The sequence below is a fragment of the Egretta garzetta genome, unplaced genomic scaffold (genome assembly GCF_000687185.1).
Source record: "Egretta garzetta isolate BGI_Z169 unplaced genomic scaffold, ASM68718v1 scaffold289, whole genome shotgun sequence".
In the NCBI taxonomy this organism is placed as follows: Eukaryota; Metazoa; Chordata; class Aves; order Pelecaniformes; family Ardeidae; genus Egretta; species Egretta garzetta.
Genome location: NW_009260801.1, coordinates 1,357,267 through 1,380,824, shown reverse-complemented (window position 1 = coordinate 1,380,824; position 23,558 = coordinate 1,357,267). Strand labels below are relative to the sequence as shown.

Genomic DNA, 23,558 nt, shown 5'->3' with positions numbered 1-23,558 from the left:
CAACATTCTAGCACATGAAAGGTAGTTTTCTCAAGTCCTCAGAATGGGCTCACATTTATTAAACACTCAAAACAGTACCCCCATGCCCCAGGCCTGCAAAGAATATGGGGAGGCTTTGCTGATGTCTTTCTCTTTGAAATACCGAGCTTTTAATTTGAAGATATAATTCTAGCCCTTGTGAAATGAGGATATATGTGTGTAATGGTGTTTCTATATCCCATAAGATAACCCAAAGGCTTTTAATATTATCAAAACTATTATAACTTGATCTAGCACTACTTTCTTTAGAGGGGTAGCTGAGAATATTAAATGTGCTGTGACTGCAGTTCCACAATGAAGCCATTGGCAGGAACTTAGTAACCTTGTTGATACTGAAAGCAACCAGTGGAAATGCGGTTCCCAGTATTTTTATCCTATTCAACTTCAGACCAAAGTTTTTGCTTTCAAAATTTCACTCACAGCTTGGTAATGCCTGAATGAATGAAGCCCCCTAAGCAGAAAAATAGCCATTTCCTGGAAGCTGATAGCTAATAGTAACTCCTTTTGGAACTATATTGAAAACTGGGACTGAATAGAATTCCAGGCCTCTTTGTCATTAACAAAGGAAAAGGGAAGAAGCGCAATTAATATTATTAAACCCTGCAAATCTAGTAATATAAACAAGCATCACACACAAAAGTAGCCTTTTTTAAATCCACCAGAGAAAAGAATACAGAGCAAGAAAGTCATCGTGCAAGAAGCTGGAATGAGAATACAGACAGACAGGTATGAAGTTCTGGCCCACCTTGTGCACGAACTTTATGAACCCCTCCCACCACAGTAAAACCATAAATATCTCCTAAAGGAATCCTTTGTCATGCATAAAGAATATGCAATTTCTCTGGTCATCCTGAATTTGACAAGAATAAGACAACTGTAATCACTCCAGCCCTAAATTCAGTGCTTGTGTAGGGCACTGGAAGTGTCAAGATCAAGTTGTTCTTATTTAAGGACAGATAAATGCAAGTCCTGGAGGATGGGAATTTTACTACTGTGTACCCTCTGAATCACAGAACAACTGACAACTTCTATTTGTACACTCACGAAGCAGAGGAAAAGGAGAGGAGTTCTTGTTAACAAGGTCAGAGAAGCATCCTTAATAATAATTTACAAAGAAATGAGATGTATAAAGTATATTCAGGACATTGTCTGTGTGTTTGTACATCTTGTACATTGTAATTAAAAATGCCATTTCACCAAGTAGCATGAATTTCACAAACTATTTTTAATCTGTGACTTCACGTCATCATTTCACAACATGAACAAGCACTCAATCGTCTATGCAGCTGAAAGATTAGGGGCGGGTTAACGGTACCATTATTGTTATATTTTAAAACATAGATTGTATTTAAAATATTTACATTTTAAATAGGGGTAGCCTTATTTCCTAGGAGGACTTTATACAGTAAACCCTTCCCTCATGACAGGTTTGCCTGCATACTACTATTTTTTTTTTAAATGTCATTGATGTTAGTGTGCTAGATTCACAAGGAGCATTAATAGTAGAATAAAATCAAGAAAAAGGTGGACAATACGAGTACCTCTAGTGTTACTGTGGGAGCTACGTACATACTTAAAGAAACAGTGTAAAAGCTTCACATACAGTATCTTTTTTTTTTTTTTTTAATTTTCTTAATTGTCCTCTTGTATCACTCTAATCAGCACTGGGATACCATGTGATTAGTGGGTTAAAGAAAATACCCTAGTAAGGGGACCTGAGCCAGCAGCTTTTACTTGATATCAGGCTGAGAGAAGGAATCTCTGAATATTGTAGAACTCCAGCTCCAGCTCAGCATTGCCTCCTGCACACATTTTTACAGACTTGAAATCCTTTTAGGAGACAAAGTCAGCACTCGGCAATGAGTTGGTCCTGTATAAAGGTGAAAACCCACACTGTCATCTTGCTGGGCCTAAGAGATGAACGTTACTTTGCCATATCCTTGAATAAGGAGAAGACATTGTTTTAAATACATCTGGAAGGAATGTCAGTAGCTGAGAAGGATCAGCCTTCTTGCAGACATGTAAAACCAACTGCTGCCAATTTAGAAGCAGGTTGAAAGAACTAGAAAATATGGCCCTGTATGTACAAATAAATACGTCTAACAGAAAATACTCTCAAAATCTGTTTCTCCTTCACTGCCTGCCTGAAACTCTTCCTGTTTTTCCACCGCTACGCTTGACAACATCCTTAATTGCCAAAACACTGTAAAGAATGCACTGAGTTAGGTGCTAATGAGATTTCCTTGTTGCAGGAGGGAAATTACTTGGATCACCAGGTCTCATTTCACTTTGCCTTTTCTTATTTTCCAGCCCAAGCCTCACCAGCACTGGCACAGCAGGGCGTGAGGTGTTCCTAGACTCCTGCCAGACACAGAAACCCGCCGCTGAGAAGTGTCAAGAAGCTGTCTGCATTGCCTCGGCTGGTGCAGCGCACACGCACCTGATCCGAAGGCTTGTTTGTGTTGGGCTTTCCTGAAATCCTCTTGGCGGTCTGTAGAGCTTATCCACTCCTGGGTTTGCCGCTGCCACTCTAGTGATGTCCTAGCTTGCCGGTCCAGGGAGCTCTTTGTTTCATCTACGTTCGGTGCATGCTGCCTCTCAAGAGAGCTTCCTTTCCTCTCTGCCGAGCCTCCGCGCTGGCCAGGGACTATTTGCTGCCTTAAACCCTGACCAGGGGGCGGGTCGGGTGGTGGTGGAAGATCTAAAAAACGTGAATAAGATTCAGATGAACTACTATTTTAATGAAACAGAAGGTCTACTTGATGCTGAAAAGTCCCTTGCAAATGGCACGAATCACTTTATTTGCCAATTTTAAAAAAGCTGTCTGCATTGCCTCGGCTGGTGCAGCGCACACGCACCTGATCCGAAGGCTTGTTTGTGTTGGGCTTTCCTGAAATCCTCTTGGCGGTCTGTAGAGCTTATCCACTCCTGGGTTTGCCGCTGCCACTCTAGTGATGTCCTAGCTTGCCGGTCCAGGGAGCTCTTTGTTTCATCTACGTTCGGTGCATGCTGCCTCTCAAGAGAGCTTCCTTTCCTCTCTGCCGAGCCTCCGCGCTGGCCAGGGACTATTTGCTGCCTTAAACCCTGACCAGGGGGCGGGTCGGGTGGTGGTGGAAGATCTAAAAAACGTGAATAAGATTCAGATGAACTACTATTTTAATGAAACAGAAGGTCTACTTGATGCTGAAAAGAAAAGTCCCTTGCAAATGGCACGAATCACTTTATTTGCCGATTTTAAAAGGAGGAAATTTCATGTTCATCAGAAATGTGGGTTTACCTTCCACTAGTTTTTTACTCAGGTTACTGTGTGTCTAGCTCTTTCTAACTTGCATAAAAATCAATAGACTGTAAGCCCTGACTTACATTTCTAGGTATGGGATTTATTTTCTGTGGGATATACTCCATCTGGCTCTTTCTGTAACAACAAGCAGTCAAGAAAGGCTATGAAAAACTGATTTGTGCCAGTTAACAGAGTAATTTCCCCCCATCATATTGGGCCTTGCTTCATCAGCCCCATTTTTGGGCTGAAATTGAACTTTCAGCTTGAGGCTTAAACTCAAAATCTAAATACACAACTTCATCAAAATGCAGAAAATTCCACAAAATTTTTGGGAAAAATTATTCACAGAACCCGCTGTCACTGAAAAAGCATCAGCACATCTCTGAAAAATGCATGTTTAAATGGAACCACCAAACAATGGCTGAACGTTTTATTCAAGCACTATTTGAAAGTTCAGCCAAGAGCTAGATAGAGTCTTCACAGACAAGAGGATGGCCACTCTTTAAGTTTAGCAGTCTTGCAAATATAACCAAGCAAAATTCAATTTCAGCTGAACACTGGATGATGCTTGCCTGGTCTCTAATAACTCCTGTTCTTTTCAAGTTTACGATTTGGACTAAGATGCTTGTAGAATTGAAGATAAAGCTTCTAATCACATTTGTGGAGGCAAAAGTACATTTTGTTTATTAGTCCTTGACCCAAGGTAATTATAGAATCTGGATAATTATAATTCTGAATGTCAGATTTTCCTGTAAGCTATATGACAGACTTATAGTCCATTAAAAAAGAATCAGAAAAGGGAAGTGCCTTTAGTATTGTAATGAAAACTCTCCCATATAGGATACCTGTTTTATGTGAAGGACACTTGTTGATAATTCTGGTTTTGAGAAATTCATAGCCCAAACAAATCTGTGCAGCCCCACCAACTTCACTAAACCTATGTTAGTTTACACTAGGTATGGGTTTGTCCTGCTTTCTAGTCTTTTGTACCTTACAGTGCTGTCAAGGAGTTGACCTTGGCTCAATAAAAGGCATGGAAAAGGAAACCTTTGGTTTGCCTGCAGAGAAGTCTGATTTTTATAACTCTAGTGAAACTAAAATTAATTTTATAAATTGGTGAGGAGGCCTTTGGAGTGAATTTATTTTGAAGGCTGTAATCCAGTTTTGTATAATGTTACACCGACTTTTTTTCATGTTTTGCTTGTGATACTTTTATCTCACATATGGGGCAGAAATGCTTCCAAAGTTGCTGAGATGTCATTCCAGGCAACATTGCCTCTTACAGATAAATGAGGATATGTGGGTTATTTGTGTCTACAAAGGAAAGAAGTTGTATCTGATGTTGCTCCCGTACCTTTGTTCACAGCTGAAGTGCTATACCCCAGATTAAGATATCTATCTTCTGGCTAGAACAGCCTTATAATAATCTGTCAGTGAGCTTGGTGTATGCTTTATGTTCAGCACTAATTTATCTGAGAAATTTTTAGTTATGAATATAGATGTGACCTTTCATGACAATGACTATACTTGAGTTACTGTAGGTGGAAGTGGGAGGGTATGGGAGCTTGCCAATGTTAAAATTGCTTTATAGCGTTGGCTTCTAAAATGGCATTTCTTATAATTGATTTTATTGCGATCATAACCAGTTAATGTACAGAACCACAACACTGGCATCTGCTTATGCAATCTGAAATAGAGATTACTGAAGTTGTGATTTATAAGCACTTTATGGAGATGCATTGAATCCAATAAACACAGTCATAACATGACATCTGACAATGCAATTTTCCAAGATAAAATATTTACCATTCAATATAAACAAAATTTTAAAGTAATATCACAGAAATAAAAAAATACTGCAGTATTAAACTTTTTAACGTACAGTACCCTTCTTCAGAAATTGCTGTCTAATAGTTATTATTAATTAGATACTGAGAAGGAAAGGTTTGTACTTAAACCGTACTGCATATTCTAGAGCTAGCTTCAACTCCCGGAATTACTGTAAGCTTATGCTGTTGAGCTACTGTTCACCTGATTCTTGCTTTTACCCTTCTGCAAAATGGGCATAATGATTGCCTGATGCATAGAAGTGAAATGAAAAACCATGTCTGTAAAGTGCTTTGGGTAGTTAAGGCCTGTGGATGAGTTGAAATGAAAAATAAAATTTAGCTTCTGATGAAGCTTCACACAATTCTAGAAGAATTACAGGTACTACAGAATTAATGCAAGCTGGCTGCAGCATGAGTACAGACTTACTGAACTGTGTTAGACATGTCTGAGATGTGTAAGAACGGTTGCTAATTCTAGACAATCATCACCTGACTGAACCATTTGCTTTTTCACCTTCTCACTCAGGTTGACTGTGGCAGTAACACCTACCTTTCCTTTTGAACAAAAGAAACTGGGAGAGAGCTTCATTTGGAAATGCGGCTTTTTATTTGCTCTACAACTTAAATCCTATAGTGCAAATCTTCTGCCTTAGGTAAATTACTAAATATGCTCTGTTATCTTGCCTGGGCATATATAAAGACCCCATGTATCTGGAGCCACAAGTTTCATCCTCCAGTGCCACAGAGAATATTCTTGCCTCTCCTCTCACTTCCCAGCCAAAAACATCCACATGCGACTGTGCGCATGTCTCCACGCATACTTGCTAGTATGCATATACATGATGGTTAATGGTTGCCATTTCAGCTGCTAATAAAGGGGTGACAGAGATCAGGCAAGTTAGAAGTTTCAGTCCCTAACAGGCAGACTTATTACCATGTAGAGGCAAGCCAACTCATTCCATCATGTCAATCACTTCAGAGAAGTTTTGAATCCAGAAATGTAAGGACTTAGCAGGATTTTCAGAGAGGAAACTCAGAGCGGTATCATTATCACTGTACTTCCATCTAAATGCCATTTGTCTTCCAGGTGCCAGGTAAAACACCCACAGTGAGCTAGGAACTTACTAGGCCAGTGGGATGTCATCCAGACTACCACTTGCAGCCTCTAATGGCAGAATTATCAAACTTGCAAGGCAGTTTATAAGTGCACTGGTGAGGAGGTGATGGTCTTATTGATTTAGTAATGGAGGGATTGTGATTGAGAAGACATCAGAGTGCCAGATAAGAGGCAGATGCATGCTTGGCCTGGGATTACTCCAGCCCTCCTTTAGAAGGCAGAGCATTGGCCAAATGATGCGGGTACCATTTAAGATTTGGCACAGCCTCTCATTATTAACTGGAAAAAGCAGCAAGTTACAGAACCAACAAGACATCACTTTCTACCTGGGTCAGAGATTTGTTTTCCTAAGGGTGATAATTACTGTGACATTTAATAAGCTTCTGAACCACTTTTTAGCATCAGAAAGTAAGCATCTTCTCTACAGTGATCTACCTCAGTAAAAATTTGTAATAGACAATAGCAAGTCAGCAACAAAGCTAGTAGAAATCCTAAGTTCCAGGTCTCCTTTTTAATCCCTAACTACATTTCTCTTCTGCATCCTCTTTGGGTTTTTTAAACATCGTGCTCTGCTAAGGAAGAGCTTTTAAATTCAGTCATGCAGTTACCATGCCACCACCTATATGACAGATTCCACCGTTTTGCAATTCATTACCACATTGTTTCCAAGAAAACAAATTGTTCCTTGAGCACTAGAACTAAAAACCTCCTCTTTGTTTTTTACAGTGGACTGAGCTCAGAATGAAGGTTTTCCATCATCTGAGGAGTTCATAAGGTATTCTTCCTCTGTGGATTTGCTGTTGTCTCCATGGTCTTTTAGGATGGGGAAGTTAAAAAACAAGTTGTACAGGAAGACAACTATGAAGCCTCAATCTAGAGTCAGTCTCTAGAGAATTCTGACCTGTGACCAAAGAAAATGAAGAAGCAGCCTTTTAGGGGATTTGTGTGGATTGCTGTCAAAAGTAAGCATGAAGGTGTACCCTCATATTCTTACATAGTCAGGGATCAGTGTGTTAAATATTACAGTTTGTATTGGGTTTGCATGGCAAGGTTTTGGTAGCAGGGGGTGCTACAGGGGTGGCTTCTGTGAGAAGCTGCCAGAAGCTTTCCCTGTGTCAGACAGAGACAATGCCAGTCAGCTCCAAGGCGGACCCACTGCTGGCCAAGGCTGAACCCATCAGTGATGGTGGTGGTGCCTCTGGGATAACGTATTTAAGGAGGAAAAAAAACCAACCCTGCTGCAGAGCAGTAGCTGGAGAGAGAGAAGTGAAAGGATGTGAGAGAAAACAGCCCTGCAGACACCAAGGTCAGCGCAGAAGGAGTGGGAGAAGGTGCTCCAGGCGCCGGTCCAGAGATTCCCCTGCAGCCCCTGGTGAAGACCATGGTGAGGCAGGCTGTCTGCCTGCAGCCCATGGAGGACCCCATGCCAGAGTGGGTAGGTGCCCAAAGGAGGCTGTGACCCCGTGGGAAGCCCATGCTGCAGCAGGCTCCAGGCAGGACCTGTGGACCTGAGGGAAGAGGAGCCCAGGCTGGAGCAGTTTTGCTGGCCGGGCTAGTGACCCTGCGAGGGACCCACGCTGGAGCAGTTTGTGAAGAACTGCAGCCCGTGGGAAGGACTCACAGTAGAGAAGTTCACGGAGGACTGTCTGCCATGGGAGGGACCCCAGGATGGAGCAGGGGCAGAGTGTGAGGAGTCCGCTCCCTGAGGAGGAAGGAGCGGCAGAGACAGCGTGTGATGAACTGACCCCAGCCCCAATTCCCCGTCCCCCTGCTCCACTCAGGGGGAGGAGATAGAGAAAATCGGGAGTAAAGTTAAGCCTGGGAAGAAGGAAGGGGTGGGTGGGAAGGAAGATTCAGGGTTTTTTTTATTCTCTCCTACTCTGATTTGAACTTTGGTAATAAATTAAACCAATTTCTCCAAGTCAAGTGTGTTTTGCCCATGATGGTAACTGGTGAATGATCTCTCCCTGTCCTTATCTCGACCCACAAGCCTTTCATTATATTTTCTCTCTCCTGTCCAGCTGAAGAGGGGAGAGAGAGCGCAGCTTTGGTGGGCACCTGGCATCCAGCCAAGGTTAACCTATCACACTTCCTTCGGTCTTTTGCACCGTCCCACATGGTTACAGTTAACAAGGGGGAAGCACTCATGAAGTGTATTGGAAAGGGCAGAGAAAGGACATGGCTGGAGCTTACTTAGTCAACAAAATTTTAAAATTACAGATATCTAGTATGTGATGAGACTTAAATACAGGATGCTAGGACTTATCCAGCTTGGGAATTTGAAGACAACCGACAAAGCAAGTATGTTCTCGTACGCCAAATCCAAGAGGAAGCGGTTGTAAGGGAATGGATTGGAGCCACCTCAAAACCAGGAGAAAAATATATGATGATGCTTCCTACTGAAATCAGAATGGCCCAGGACTGAAGGGACTGAAGGGACTGGCCTGGATTAGGTCTCGGAATTGCTGGATCTGTCCCAGGTTCTCCTACTTGCTTTTTCTAACAGTAGCTTAAGCATAGTGGTAGTGTCTCTCTTTGTAAAGTTCATCGCAATATTCCACACAAAGCATCCAGTTACCATTTTTAATTTCTGTATACCAGTGGTTCCTAAATTCAGTTTGTTTACATACACACAGGTGGCAGCAGCAATCTTTAGCTTCTTTAATTGACAAATGTTCTTTTGCAAATTTAGCTATGACTCAGACTTGCCGTTACATTTTCATGACTCATATTCAGTAAGAGTTGAAGTGGAAAAACTGTACAATTTGTGTTTGTTTGTTCCTGTGGTGAGAGAGGATGGAAAAGGATTCTCTATTACTCCAGGACATTATAAATTTTTGGAACATATGGTAAGCACTTTAACTAGTTTTATAACAGGCTAATGTTAAGCTAACAGTGTCCAAAAGCTGTTACAGTTACTGCCTGTGTCTGAGAGGTGGATTGTTGAAGGAAATGGTATATCATTGGTATTCAGACTCAAATACATGAAAGTCCAGTAAGATTAGTATTTTATAAAGAATAAATAAAAGACAACAGAAGATTCCTCTTTTTTTTTTTTTTTTTTCAATAAATCTTAAATTCTGATCTCTTTCACTAATTTAAAATGATGTTAGATTTTATTATGGAGTCACTCACCGAGTAGTCGCACTTCCATCTGTCTCATGACCAGTACTGGATTGCCATTAATTTTCTGGTACCCACATTATCATTAAACATTTCTATAGCAATAGTACTCAAAAGCAGGATTAAAGTCCCACCATACTGAGTGCAGTACAAACTCAGATGTACACAGAATTTATAGTCCAAAAGGCTCATAGTTCAGGGTGACAGGATATGCAACATGAAAGGGTTGACTTGACGTATGCACAAAAAGAGTATTGACAGCACTGCAAGCAACCCACAATTTCCAGTTACTGTTCTCAACAGACGCATCTATTTAATGGATCTGTGTAGCAGGGAGGCCTCTGGAATATATCCAGAAGGGGAGGGCATTAATGTTTAAACCAATTCAGATCCATTTGAGTGGAGTGTAAGCTACTTTAAGCTGTTTTCCCAAATAATACAGTAGTGAGGATGAGCCATAGAGCATGAGATGTAATGATAACCCCTTTGGTTAAGACTTCCACTTCTGGAATCTCTTCTCCATCTCTGTGGTCTGACAAACAAGGAATCTGTTAGAGCATACTGTAAAACTGTACCTGTATACCTGATAACACGACTGAGGGGAGAGTTCTGGTGGGTTTAGTGGCCACAGTTCACCTTGCAAGCTGTTAATATATTTTATACATGTACCTAAAGTAATAAATAACCCATTAAAATTAAACCAAACTGAATATACTCTCTATCAAATCTATTTATTATGTTACTTGTCCAAAGAAGGTAATGAAGAGAATTGGACTTGACAATCTTTATGGATCCCTTCCATCTCGAGATATTCCATGATTCTATGATTCTCAAGTAATTTTTTCTAAAATTAGGAGGATGTTTACACTAAAATCTAAAGTTTTTTGTTTAAATTTTTTACACCTTCTCCATACACTGGAAGATTTGTCAAGATGTACTTAAGATTAGGAGATAAACCAGCTGGCATCACACCCACTCCTGTGGTCCAGATAGTGTTATGAGGGCCACTGAGGCAGGTAGGACAGGGTAGCTCTCAGAATTTCCCCACTTTGAACACTGAAAGAGGTCAGCATGAGGAAAGTGATCATGTCTCCATCTACATGGTATTACAGATATCCTGAGTCATTCCCTTAATGCTGGTTTTCTATTTGCCTGATTCTCCCCTCTGATCTTTTCAACACCTACAGGAGCCAGGCCAGAGATCAGAAGAAATGAAGGGGAGGCAGCCAGCGGGCCACCTTCCTATCTAGTCCTCCTCAAAGAGTAACAGGCAGCAACTGTGTCTTTTGCCAAACTCAAGAGGGGATAGTCAAAGATAATGGAAGACTGAGCTTAGTCATTAGAAAAGTAGAACAGACATGCCTGAAGTTTCCGGATGGAAAGCGGTGGTCAGAGAGAAGTGGAGATGTGAAAGAGGGAAACAAAGTCACTGAGGTCAATGGATGTCAGGAATTATGCAGCACGGACAAGACATAAGGTAAAATCATGAGAAAAGTGTGGCACGTCTTGCTATAGCTGTTGGGTGGCTGTCAAAACCAGCACAAACCAAACAGGGCATTGTGGGACTGGCTCTACGCTTCTCCTTAGGAATTCATGGCATACTGCTACTGCTGGTGGTGACTACTTTCATTTTATGTAAAATTACCCACAGGCCATTTTTTTAATATCAACCCCTGTGCAAGGCAGTCATTTTTCGGTAAGATTTACATTGAGATCTGAGAAAACCCAAGAGATGCTAAGATGTTCAGATCTGAAACAAAGAAAAGCTCCTTGAAGACTCACTTAACCAAGCTCCACACTGCTAGCGTTGCGATATTGCTCACATGGCAACCTGGGGACCCCACTTGACCAAACAAATAATTCACCATAATGTATATTCCTTAAAAGATTGCTTTACATTGCTTTATCAGGGACTTCACACCACAACACTTACCGTCTGTTATCCCCTCCCTACGATGAGGCAAGGGGGGTTGGTCCAATCGTCCTCCCTTGTGTTTTTTAGTGGGCCTCGGCCTCTGACTCTGATTGACAGCTGCACTGGTGTTGCTGTCAGTAGAAAAAGGACTGCTTGGCCGAGGTCTCTGAGAGGAAGGGTATGCTTTGCCTAGAAAAAAGAGAAACCAGATGATAAAATGTTACTGCCTTGAAATGGGCTGTTCTATTAATGTCTGTTCCGAAACATTAAATCTGATCTAATTCTCAGAGGCAAGCAAGTGTCCCCTTGAGGTACTCATTGATGGCAACTGCTTTAAGACACACCACAACAAGCAAAGTGAGAAACTTGGCATTCTTTTGTCTTTAACTTTTACAATTAAAATCATTCCATCTGTTGTGATAAAACTACTGTATGCCATGTAACTCCTACCTGCTCTGTGTGCTGAACAGATGTGTCATAACAACTCCTCAGCCTTGAAAAGGGAAGGAAAACGGTTCTGCAATCTTATCAAATTTATCTCCTCCTGCCTTCCACCTTCATGTTTGCCGAGCAAGATTCTCATTTTAGGGGCTCCCATATGCACTGTATATCTGGAGTAACTCCGGTGAGATAAACATAACTGATTTTGCAAGCTATGTAGCAATGTAGGTTTGTATACTTAAGGGCTCTCTTTTCTCAAGCAACAAAAATGGGGGTATATTTAAATGCTAAGATTTTCCTGTTCATTTTCAGTATTTTTATATGTTAAAAAAGAATGTATTCTGACTGAATTCATTCCTCAGATTTTATATATATATACGTACACTAATCAAGCTATGTGATTACTCTAAAAAAAACCAGTCTTTGATGCTGTTCTATGGAGCAGATCATTAGAAGCATCACAGCAGGAACTGTAGGAGCACAGTTCATTTACTACATTCACTTCCTCTTATTTTAATATTTTTATTCAGTTAACTAGGCTTATTGTTTAATAACTGATGAAAACTAAAGATCACCACCTTTTACTTTCTTTTTTTCATCTGTATGTCATTCTTGCCAAGTATCTTGGGGATGTTAACATTTTAATTCGTTTAAAACTGGTATGTAAGATTTTTACTTGTTTTAATCCTATCTGCAGCAGAAAATGCATAAGCCAGTCAGAACTTCAGCTCCTTCAGTGCTACTGTAGGCCCAAGTGGTGTAAGAGCCGATGGAAAGTGGCCAAATGGCTGTTTGTTATTTTTCTGGTCAATGGATCCCAAGCTAGTAAGGAGCTTTTTTTATCTTCTGGTTAACTTAGATCAGGGTCTACCCTGCTGTGGTTATGTTTTCTAGTAAAACCTTTCAACAGATGTGCTCACTTCCAACATGCCAGCACATAGGACCTAACCTAGGTAAACCTAATTGGGAGTAATACGCCACCCACTATGCTATTTGAAATATTCTCAGTGCATAGGGCAAAGTGAAAAAACGTAGCCATGATCTCCCTAACATGGTGTTTCACATTAATATGTACATGTTAGAATACCATCTCAGTATTCAACTTCAGAGATTTCCTGTCTCAGGCTGGATCTGACTGACGTGCACCCTGAGGAGGACACGGCTCAGGAAGGCTTGTCTCCCAGCTGCATGTTACTGCTAGCCATTAGAGGCTGCCACATTTGAACACCTCAGGTGGACATTCCCTAACTCTCCTCTACCAAAATAAGCCCAATTGAACTTAAACAGCATGAAAAGTATGCCTTTGCTAACCTGGCTCATTTTAACTGAAAGGGGTTACAGAACACCCACCCAAGCAGCTAATTCTGGAGCTGGGAGAAAGCAGTAATAAGCATTTGGGGGAAGGCTGGAAACATTAACCTCTATAGCTGGCACAGCTGCAGCCAGACAAAGACAAGTGATCAAGCCCTTGTTTCACAGATAAGGATAAAACAGCAGATGAACACAGACAAAATATTAAAATTTCATTTCAAAATAAAAAAAGACCACTAATGCAAAGAAAATCAGAGATGAGTCTGAAATTCCATCCTAGCTCACAGCACATTGCGCAGATGTTTTGCAAAAATAAACTTGCAACTTGCAAGTGCAACTAGTGAGTGCAGGATGAAGACTCTTCACACTTACTCTGTTGACTAAAGAAATGTGATTATTCATTCAGAATGTTGGTTTGAAAAAGAAATAGACACCAACCATTCTCTCTTTTATCCCTCCATGAAAATGAGGGAAAATAAATAGCACTGACCTAAATCAGACATGGGGCAAACACAAATGGTGCGCAGGCTCCCGAACCACATTTTGCAATGCACCTAATAACTGATTACAGCATCTTGTATTTGTATGCAGCCCTTCAGGAAGAACTGCTGAGCAGTGTCAGACTCTCTGTAGTAGATCTAGTGCGTATAAGTGGAGACAAGGATGAATCTGCTAATTCTGGATTCAATTTCCCAAGGGCGTTAAAAAGGAAAACTGTCTGAACTTCATGGTAAATCATATGATGGCTTCTGGAAACTGGAATCAAAGTGTCTGGCAGAAGAGACACCTCGTGCCTGGATTTACCAGTGCCTCTTATGCTTGGCAATCAAACACAGCCCATGTGAGGCTATCAAGTTGGACTTCTCCTTTCATATCAGTGAGAATGCTTCACAGCTGTTCTGAATGGGTGAAAATAACTGTCCAGACTGCAAAGGCCAAAAAAAGTCAGGACCTTCAGACTGCCTCGAGAGCCATGAACAGAAATAACACTGCTCCTTCTCCACTACAAGACACCGATATGCATGATGGGGGGGTGTGTGTGTGTGTGTGTGTGTGTGTGTGTGTGTGTGTGTGTGTGTGTGTGTGTGTGTGTGTGTGTGCGCGCGTGCTGTGGTGCAGCAGGTCTGTAATAGGCATGTCTGATTGATCCATGCTGCCCTGGGAGGTATCATATCGTAATGAAACTGCAGGAAGCATTGGGGAGTTCTTTCCATTTGCTGAGGTTTTTGAGAGGAGAGGAGGGGAGGGCTGTTTGTTGACAGGCAGGCTTTATTTTGTTTCCATTTTGCCTGATGGATCATTAAGAGAGTAAGAAGGTATTAATCACAAAGTCTCTCCCACAGCCATTAGATACTTTGTTGTACCCTAAACTCTAATAGTCTGTCTGAGGAATTCCATGCAAGTACCCAGTTTAAATGAATTTGTGCCCAAATTAAGCTAGCAAAATATAATGGACAAGAGGGCTCTCATCCTTTCCTTGCACCTTCCGTTTACATAGCTACAATAAGAAATTATATTTATTTAGAAGTGTCTATGCGTTTGTGTGTCCATTTACTTATGTTATGTGTATGTTTGTGGCAGAAACTGTACTCCTCAATGGCCTGGTAGAAGTGACATTAACTTTGGGTGAATCTGCATTAGCTTTTCATTAGAGGCCAAGAACAACACCAAAAAAAAGGTTGGGAAGGATTTTCTCCTCTCATTCAAGACTGTTTAGGAGACTCTTCAAGCAAAAACGTGTATTTTAAATTATAGTTTGGCCAAATGTGCCCACAGTAGATGAGTCTACATCAGTTTTTGGTTTGTTATGCTTTGTTTTTTTCAAATGATGAGACAGATTTACTCAGTCAATTTTCCACTAGTGTAGGAAGCAAGTGAGGGTTTTAACTACTTTTAACAATGAAACAGCTATCTTTTAAGGATGCTTATGTCTAACAAAAGTCAATAGCAAAAGTCCCAGTGATCTGAAAAAAGCTGCATCTGTTCACCCTGCAGTTTGCTGGCAACCTAGGACTTCGCCATCAATTCTTGTCTTCATTCCTAACGTTCCTAAAAGGCAGTGTTTGCCATAAAGTCATTGCCTGCAGAAAGCCTGAAGTTTTCAGCCCTAACATGCCAAGACATTTCTCATAAATGCACACATTTTACTGAAAGATAAACTTCATACTAGACTAACAGTAAAAAATTTTAAATTATAAGAATATTATGGGAACTGTGGGCGGGAATTGGCTGAGAAAGCATGACAAAAATATGACCTAAGTTCATACTTTGCTATTAGATTTGTGGATTTCAATAATTAGTTATTTTTGCTCTTTTGATAAGACTAAGTAAATGCAAATACGTTCTTTTTTTCAGAATATTTAAAAATCATTTTTACTTATCTTTTTGCTAGAAATAAAACATAGAGAGCTTTGAAAACATGAACTAAACTATGTTTACTTTTAATTAATTCATTTTAGAAGAATGGCTGTTTTCAAATGCAATAGTCACTATCTTTGTTATATTTAGCTTGGTAGATTCAGTTGGTATAATTAAAATTAAATTTTATAAAAACATATTAACTTATTGAATTAAGTATTTTTAAAATCAGCTATTAATAAGGCTTTTAAACAGTTTGTATTGTTAACAATAAAAGCACACCAATTCACCCCATGCTTAGAAAAACTTCACAGAAAAATGCACTTTTGCAAGAAGAGATGCAACAGAAGAGCAGGGTTGGAGATAATAGTTTAAACATGTTCATCACTGGAGATGTGAATGATTATGAGGACATTTTGCAAAAAATGAAATCATCAAAGACCATGGCAGAATTAGTGATCTCTTCACCGAAATATTAAACAGAGCATATGTCAGTAAATCTATAGCAGAGTCAACACAGAGGGAAACTGCAGCAGACTGAAGGTGCAGATTAAAAGCTTGTGCTATTCACTACTACAAATCACTAAAAATGAAACATAATGCGAGGTTCATTTACGACATACTGACAAAAATATCTCCAGCCACCTTATTCCATGCATGTTAGACAAGTGTGAGACGCAAGTTCACTGCAGAGAAGAATAGGCAGAGACACCCTTCATGCAGAAAGCATCAACTTTGAGTCTACAAACCTGTTCTTGTCAGGCTGGTTCCATCCAGCCTAAAACCAGCTTTATCTGCTGCTGCAACCAGTGCTTGTGCAAAACTGCCGCTGGTAAAGATCGAGTCATCTGAGGAGCTACCTACACTAGATCTATGACTAGAAAAGTTACGATCCTCATCAGACGCAGAACCCCATCCATTTACCATTGAACCTAAAAACAAATGTAGGGGTCTAGTGAGTTGCGTACATTTGATATTTTTTGATCATCTAAAGCTTAAAGACCCACTTATATTAATATGTCCTTTCTCAACAGGAAACCCCAAATTCATTTGACAGAGCTGGGTACAAAAGAGCAATATTCATCTAAAGCTTAAAGACCCACTTAATATGTCCTTTCAGAACAGGAAACCCAAAGTTTATCTGACAGACCTTGTATAAAAGAGGACTATCAAATCTAAGTGAGTTCTCATTCATAGCTAGCTCCGTGTTGCTTTGATCCTGTAAACAAAATGATACATATTCTCTACAAATGCAAAGGCTCCATAAAAAATTCTTTTGCAAGTTCATAGATTTTTCCCTGGGATTGAAATTAACATGATTTTTTTTCTTTACTTGACATACTATAAATTGTTATCTAGTTTGATATTTGCAAAACAAAGCCTTAATTTAGGACAGCACAAGTGTAAATTTTGGTATGGCTGAAGTCAGACATGGGCTTCAAGAAATATCCTGAGCGAGACTGGCATTATGTAATTTTCTTGACCAAACCCTTAAAATAGATGAGCAATTTTAATGGCCTGAAGAATGCTGACCTAAAGTAGTTCATTCTAGTGGATTAAAGCTACTTTTTTTAAAGGTTAGAAATAATTAACATTCAAGAGCAGAGCAAATATATACTCAAATTTAACACTGAGTCAGTCACTAAGCCAATGCTGGCCTTATGGTACCTTCTAGCCACAGATTACCACCACTGCAGGAGAGGACAGTGATAACAACATCGTAAAAATGAAGTCAGAAAACCAGATACCAGAAAAAGCACATGGAAGTAATATAGAAATCTTGATATAACTAAAATGTAAAGACCAAAACAGTGAAGGAGGATTAATCTTATTTGCTCTTCATTTACATTTTCTTTTCTTTTTTCCAATTCAACCAGCTACACAACATGGCAGTACAATATATTTTTAAAAGCTATGGTTCAGTTCGGATTTTTTTCAGAGTACTGAAACTCTGTTTCTTTTGTGGTTTCAGATGGAGTTTGATGGTTGTTCTGTACTTCTAAAAATCATGAGTAAATGTCACTGGGTAATTCTACACTGTGCAGTGGAGCAGGAGGCAAAGGAAACTTAGCGAGTACCAAGCACCTAGCTTTGCTGCAGGAACAGGGCAGCCATGCTAATTAGTTACCAAGTCCAGCTGAGGTGCAGAGCTACCAGACTGCTTCTGGGACCTGAGCTGCTGCATGGCATTGCATGGTGCTGTGTAGACATAGCGCGTTGTCTTGAGATAGCACAGGCACCTATCTTGAAATACCTGAAATGTGCTTTTTCAAAACAGTGGAATGCATATGTTGAAAAAAAAGCCCAGGGAACCCATGAGAATGCAGCGAACTGGGTTTCAAAGATAGGAAGACACATGTGAAGAGACACATCGTGGCCCTAACTTCACTATTCAGTTAGCACAGCTGAATTTATGTAAATATATGTAAGAAGTGTAGCAGTGTATCATGTTCTTCAAAGCCTTTTTTAATCCATGTCCAAGAAAGTATTATCGCATTCAAAGTTGTTAACTAGTAAACCAATAATGACCTGCTTATTAGTACCAACTTGATAGGCTAATTAACTAATGGTGGCATCAAATTTTAAAAATACCCTGCAAAATTAAGTCATGAGTACAATAAATGAATACTGGAATTTAGTCAGTAGCACGCTGCACCCCAAAGTCCAAGAACAATGGATTATTTTGTGATGCTGCAATGACCAAACCTTTTAATGTCAGCAAAGTGGCAGGCTATAATAACAAAAGTCAATGTACTCCTAAGATACAAGAAAAGAAACCGAAGAGGTCTATGGAGGTCTGACAGGCAGAAAGTGTGGTAAGTGCAATAGAGAGTGACAGAGTTTGATTCTGCTTGCCAAGAGCACACATAAAATTGTTATTTTCCAAACAGACTCGACCTGATGCAGACAGATGTAAGGAAGCCTAGATAACAGCAAGGGAAGGCTAAAACTGAATTTCCTCTGAGAAGACAGTTTCTGAACTAAGAATCAAAGTGCGATAGGACATCATAGTGAATGGAGAGTAAAAAGGCATAGCAACAGTTACTGATGATGTATGAAAAGAGATACTACAGATAAAACACTTCATGAAGATGTAAGAAAATGAAATGCTATAGCTGAGGACATTTTCAAACAATTGCTTATCAACATATTCTGCAAAATGTGTAAGCACAAGCTGAAACATAACAATATAACTAGACCTACAGATATCAAAGGATGATAGTCGGGTGCTAAAATTTAACATATATCTCATTAGTTTCAGGGCCCGAGGGTTTTGTATGATACATTCTACTCTCTACGTAAAGACATATAAAAACATATACTGTACAGAATCAGCATGGTTTTCAGTATCATAGACACAAGACTATGGATGTTTAAAGGAACTTTCGTTTGAATTTCCATTTGCTCACATTTCTCTGTCCGTTTGCTAACCAGTCACTCAGTTTTCAGGTTATGTCTACGAATAGTTGCTATTTTTCACCTACTCTCTGAAGGACTAGGCTGAAGTTCATCCAGTCAAAAAAAAAAAAAAAAAATCCACATTTTAAGTACGAAATATACTAAAAATCTGCAAAAGCCCATAATGCTCTCTCCAGTGTGTGTGCATGCACCTATTGTTCCACACGTTCACAGACATGTCAGGTTTTCCTAAAAATAGCTAAATTTTAATTATCAGTAGAGTGCTGTTATCAGACTGCTGATTTTTCAGGCTAACCCTATAGGAAAGTCCTGATCCTGAATTCTTCTGCATTCCCATGGACAACAAGCATTAGCAAGACTAGGAATAGTGCACTCTGCCCATGGTTCACTTCCCTTTCCCTTATCCTCCAGAACGGACCTCCTATCAGGCTGGAAAAGCAGCTCAATTCTCACAGGGATGTGAGCTTTACTGGGACATCAACACAGATGACAACTAAAGCAAACAATGACCCCACCTGGAGTACTGCATGCAGTTCTGAGGTCCTCCGCACAAGAAAGACACAGAACTGTTTAGATTTAGATTTAGGTTTATGTTGGATATAAGGAAGAAATTTTTAACAATGAGGGTGTTGAGGCACTGGAACAGGTTTCCGAGAGAAGTTGTGCATGCTCCATCATTGGAAGTGTTCAAAGTGAGGTTGAACGGGTCTTTGAGCAACCTGGTCTAATGGAAGATGTGCCTGCTCATTGTAGGGAGGTCGAATTAGTTGACCTTTAAAGGTCCTTTCCAATTCAAAGCATTCTATGATTCAATGATACTTCCGGTTGCTGGAAGCAGAGGCAAAACTCTTTATAACTGCCGAAGTCAGCAAGCTACCATGAGACATATACAGCACCCATAGCTGTGTGTGACCAGGTGGGTAAAGGTGAAATCTCTACATGATATCTACTGGTTCCCGAGCTATTTAGTTTCCCTGCATAAACAATTTTTCCCCACCACAACTTGCAGCAGTAAAACCCCAGCTTGCTTTGCCCTCCAGAACTGCAGCCATTGCCCAGAAGGCATGGGAGTGCTGGAGCCCAGCCCGGGCACCTCAGGCCACCATGCAGCTGCGTTAAAGTAGCACACATGGTAACTGCCTGTTTAAAGGCATCCACCGGCCCCTTGTTTTCCAAATCAGATGCACATTTGTTTCTCTCTGAATAAAGGCAGAATAAGAGATGCTGACATCCCTTTCATATCAACTGTGCATTTTGAAATGGAATGAAATAGGCTTTTAGTGTCTCCTTTACATGCAGCTCACTATGTGTTTTCCAAGAGCACATTTGAGTTTTTACGCTTTCTGGCAACTGTAAATTTTAGTCTTGCTGACAGCAGCAGAAAATGCTTTATGCAGAACAAAATCAACTCTGTGAAAAGTTGAACTATGTTTTCTTGCTCCATAAAATATCTTTTGGTGCTAATGCAAACAGAAAGCTTCTTTGCTCTCAGGGAAAGGTGAGGGGAACAGAGGTGCTAGCTTCTTGTAGACTGCATGCTACTGCTTTTAGTGGCATTTTGCAGGCAATAAAATTGCTGTTTTTCTGTGTAAAGTGTACTCCTGCATTTGTGAAGTAAAAGCTGCTTACAACAAACCTAACACTTTTGAAAATTCCATTAGATACTTTTCTGTACATACCAAACTTTATGTGCATGCTTAAAGTGAACAAATTACATCACTGGAACTTGTATGTGCATGCTTATGTGCTTTCCTTCACAAGACTATTAAGCATATGCTAATATTAGGCCCCTGCTCCCCTGCAAGTTTTTTGATGGAACAGGGCTAGACTGCTTAGGTTTGTGAAGTATGAATGAAATCCTTGGGGACTGATGCTACTTCAGCTGAAATCATTTACAGAATTCCTTTAGCCTTTACAGGAGGAAGACATTATCCTCTTTTGGATCTATCTGACTCCTGTCATCATTAGAAAGAAAGAAAGAACGTCCACTGATTTTGGTGGAAATGATGCAATAATAGGGGCAATAGTCACTGCACCATTAAAACAAGATAGAATAATAGAAGGGGCTGACTGAAGAATATAAATATGATCCCACTTCAAAAATTAGACCTGGTCTTATATTTCAAATTATACTTAGACATAAATGCCAAACTATTGAAATGTATACACCTGAAATAAACCCTTAAGCCTTAAAATGTTTATTTTGGGACGGGAAAGACTAAACAAAAGGACGTAAAAATCATACATACATATTTGGCACTTCATAGGTCCAACCATAATTAATGTGCTTCATAAACATTTAATGAAAAATGAATTTATGTCACTTAGCCAAATTTATTTGTGTTTGCATTTTCAATCTTTCTAGATTTTTTGGTTTCCATATTGCTGAAAGGCACAAAAAATTCTCAAATTTATTCAAGCTGTTAGAAAAGAAATGCAGACAGAACATTAAGTAGTTGCTCAAATGTTGCTGAGCAGTAAAATACTATGATAAAGTGGCATCTTGCTGTGTCTCTATTACTTCTTCAGCACTAAAATTAATTTATGATCAGTCATCAATTCATTTACATGTCGTTTTATGCTAAATCCATCGTTGCTGATGAATGCATATCCCCAGATCCATTAAGCTAGAGTAAAGTCTATGCTTTATAATATGACCCTGCTAATTGTTGCATTACCATTTTTATGAGATACAAAAAGTAGCAGTTTCCTATTTTCTGAGCACATATTTAATCCATGAAACACATTCTTCCTATTAAATGCAATCTGTCTAACTGCTTATAAAACAGAATCTTTTGCAATAGGTATCCCTAAGCAAATCAATATAAATATTGAACTCTGCCATGGTAAAATATGGCTCATGAAAATGATTTTGTGTAATTTTCAAGAATTATTCCATTTGTGCTCAGACACAATGAATGAACAACTTTTACCATACAGACAATGATCAATGATTCTTTTAATCAAGACCAAAACATGCCAAATAAGGGATTTTCTTCCTTGCTGAGCTATACAACCTATGGTGATCTTTATAATTTCGTATCTATATAATTCTATTAAAAAATATGTTAGCAATTTGCAGCAGTACTGTTTACAAGAATATCTCTCTGCTTATATCAGTTTGTATCAGTTAGGTAGAAAAGGGCTTGCTCTAATTACCATGCTAGTTAATGGATGTATCATCTCCCCCCTCGGTCAAAATGCACCAGGACTGAAGATTTGACAGCTCTCACTCCCAGCTTCACTGGTGATGCTGGGGGAGCAGAAGATAAGGAGAGGGCAATGACAACCCCCAAACCATAATACTTTGATCTGACAAAACCTAGTGTTGTTCTTAGTGATTTCAGTGAAATGCAAATTAATTTCTTATATAGGCATTGTATGCAATTAATTAAGTCTATTAAAGTAGAATAATGTAACTCTGTGACCATTCATGCCATAACTCTGCACAGCAATTCATGACAAAGGGAAACATTAAACATAGGGAGAAGAAAAAGCACATTTCAGTGGTACTCTGAAAGCAAAAATAACCCTAAATTATTGTGAATTAAAAATGAGCAGAAGTTTTAGAGCTGCTTTTCAGTTCTTTCTTCCTTTTTTTTTTTTAATCAGAATCAGTAACTCAGTATCCTAACAAACCATGCTGGGAATGAAGCAAAACTTTGGCGTTAGCTTCATATTCTATCCCACAAATGTTCAAATCTAAACTTCCCTCTTTGAGTTTTCTTTGCAATATCTGGAAAATGTTAAGATATAGTTACTGTGCACTCCTCCTTTCTTTTCACTTTATTATACACGTCAACATTGTGTCTCTGCCACCTGCGAAGAGAAAAGCTTAATAGCACAGATTAAATCCTTGTCTGAATCTTCAGCTAGCTGTAACTAAAACTCAAGGGCCTGGAAGACAACCTGACTTCTAAACAGTTTAAAGGAGCAACACTGTGGTTTCAGAGGAATTTAGCAGTTTGAGCTTGGCTCACACAGTGCCAGTGTTTCCCCTCAGAGAATCCCACATTTGGCACTGGATGCAAACCTTGGTCACAGCTCAGCCACAAAGAACAAAGCACCATTTCACTCCGAGAGTGGGTATCTTCAAGTCAGGGCTGAGGCATGCTAACAGTACAGGGAGAGGAAACTGCCCTGCTCACCATACAGCGACTCTACTTGGAGGAAGCCCTGACTGAAGGATGTCAATTTAGATTTCTCACAAACACTGAACTCACAGTGAGTGCTTCAAAATGAACAGAAATATTGCTTCATCTGGGTCAGCTGTTCTCATTTGCCTCCATTTTTTAATGCAATGTTTAAATAAGTGAAAGTGTCATATATAAATTCCTAGGAAAATGCTGGTTTAAGTCACCAAAAGCCCTCTGAAAAGAAGTAGCTTCTATATTCTCAGTGCAAGAAAGAACAATGTTGTTGTTCTACAGTACTCTAAAAGCAATCAAATTAAAGAATGAGAAACAGCTTAGAAACAATGAATGCAATTTGTTATATACCCTCCTTAACACCAGTAAACGCAGCCTGGAAGATTTAACAGACACAGATACACAAAAATTAAAATTATCTTTTGAAACAATTTGCCCAATTCACAATTTCCTTCCACCTCTAGAAAAAAACCAAGCCAAAACCAAGCCCAAAACAAGCCCTCAGAAAATTGAGGTTTTACCCGTATAGCAACCGAGGAAAACAGAAGCAGTTTTGTTATTCGGAGAGTCTGCCATT

At 39.6% G+C, this 23,558-nt stretch overlaps 1 protein-coding gene across 1 annotated transcript in view; it reads right to left on the bottom strand.

Moving 5' to 3' along the window:
- ROBO2 (roundabout guidance receptor 2) overlaps positions 1–23,558 on the bottom strand; it is a 922,222-nt gene that overhangs the window by 2,344 nt on the left and 896,320 nt on the right. The window contains exons 27-29 of the mRNA XM_035902212.1: positions 16,163–16,345; positions 11,322–11,492; positions 2,898–3,158 (exon numbers count right to left, since the gene is read on the bottom strand). Of these exons, the coding sequence (XP_035758105.1) occupies positions 2,898–3,158; positions 11,322–11,492; positions 16,163–16,345 (615 nt within the window). The remainder of the gene's footprint in view (positions 1–2,897; positions 3,159–11,321; positions 11,493–16,162; positions 16,346–23,558) is intronic.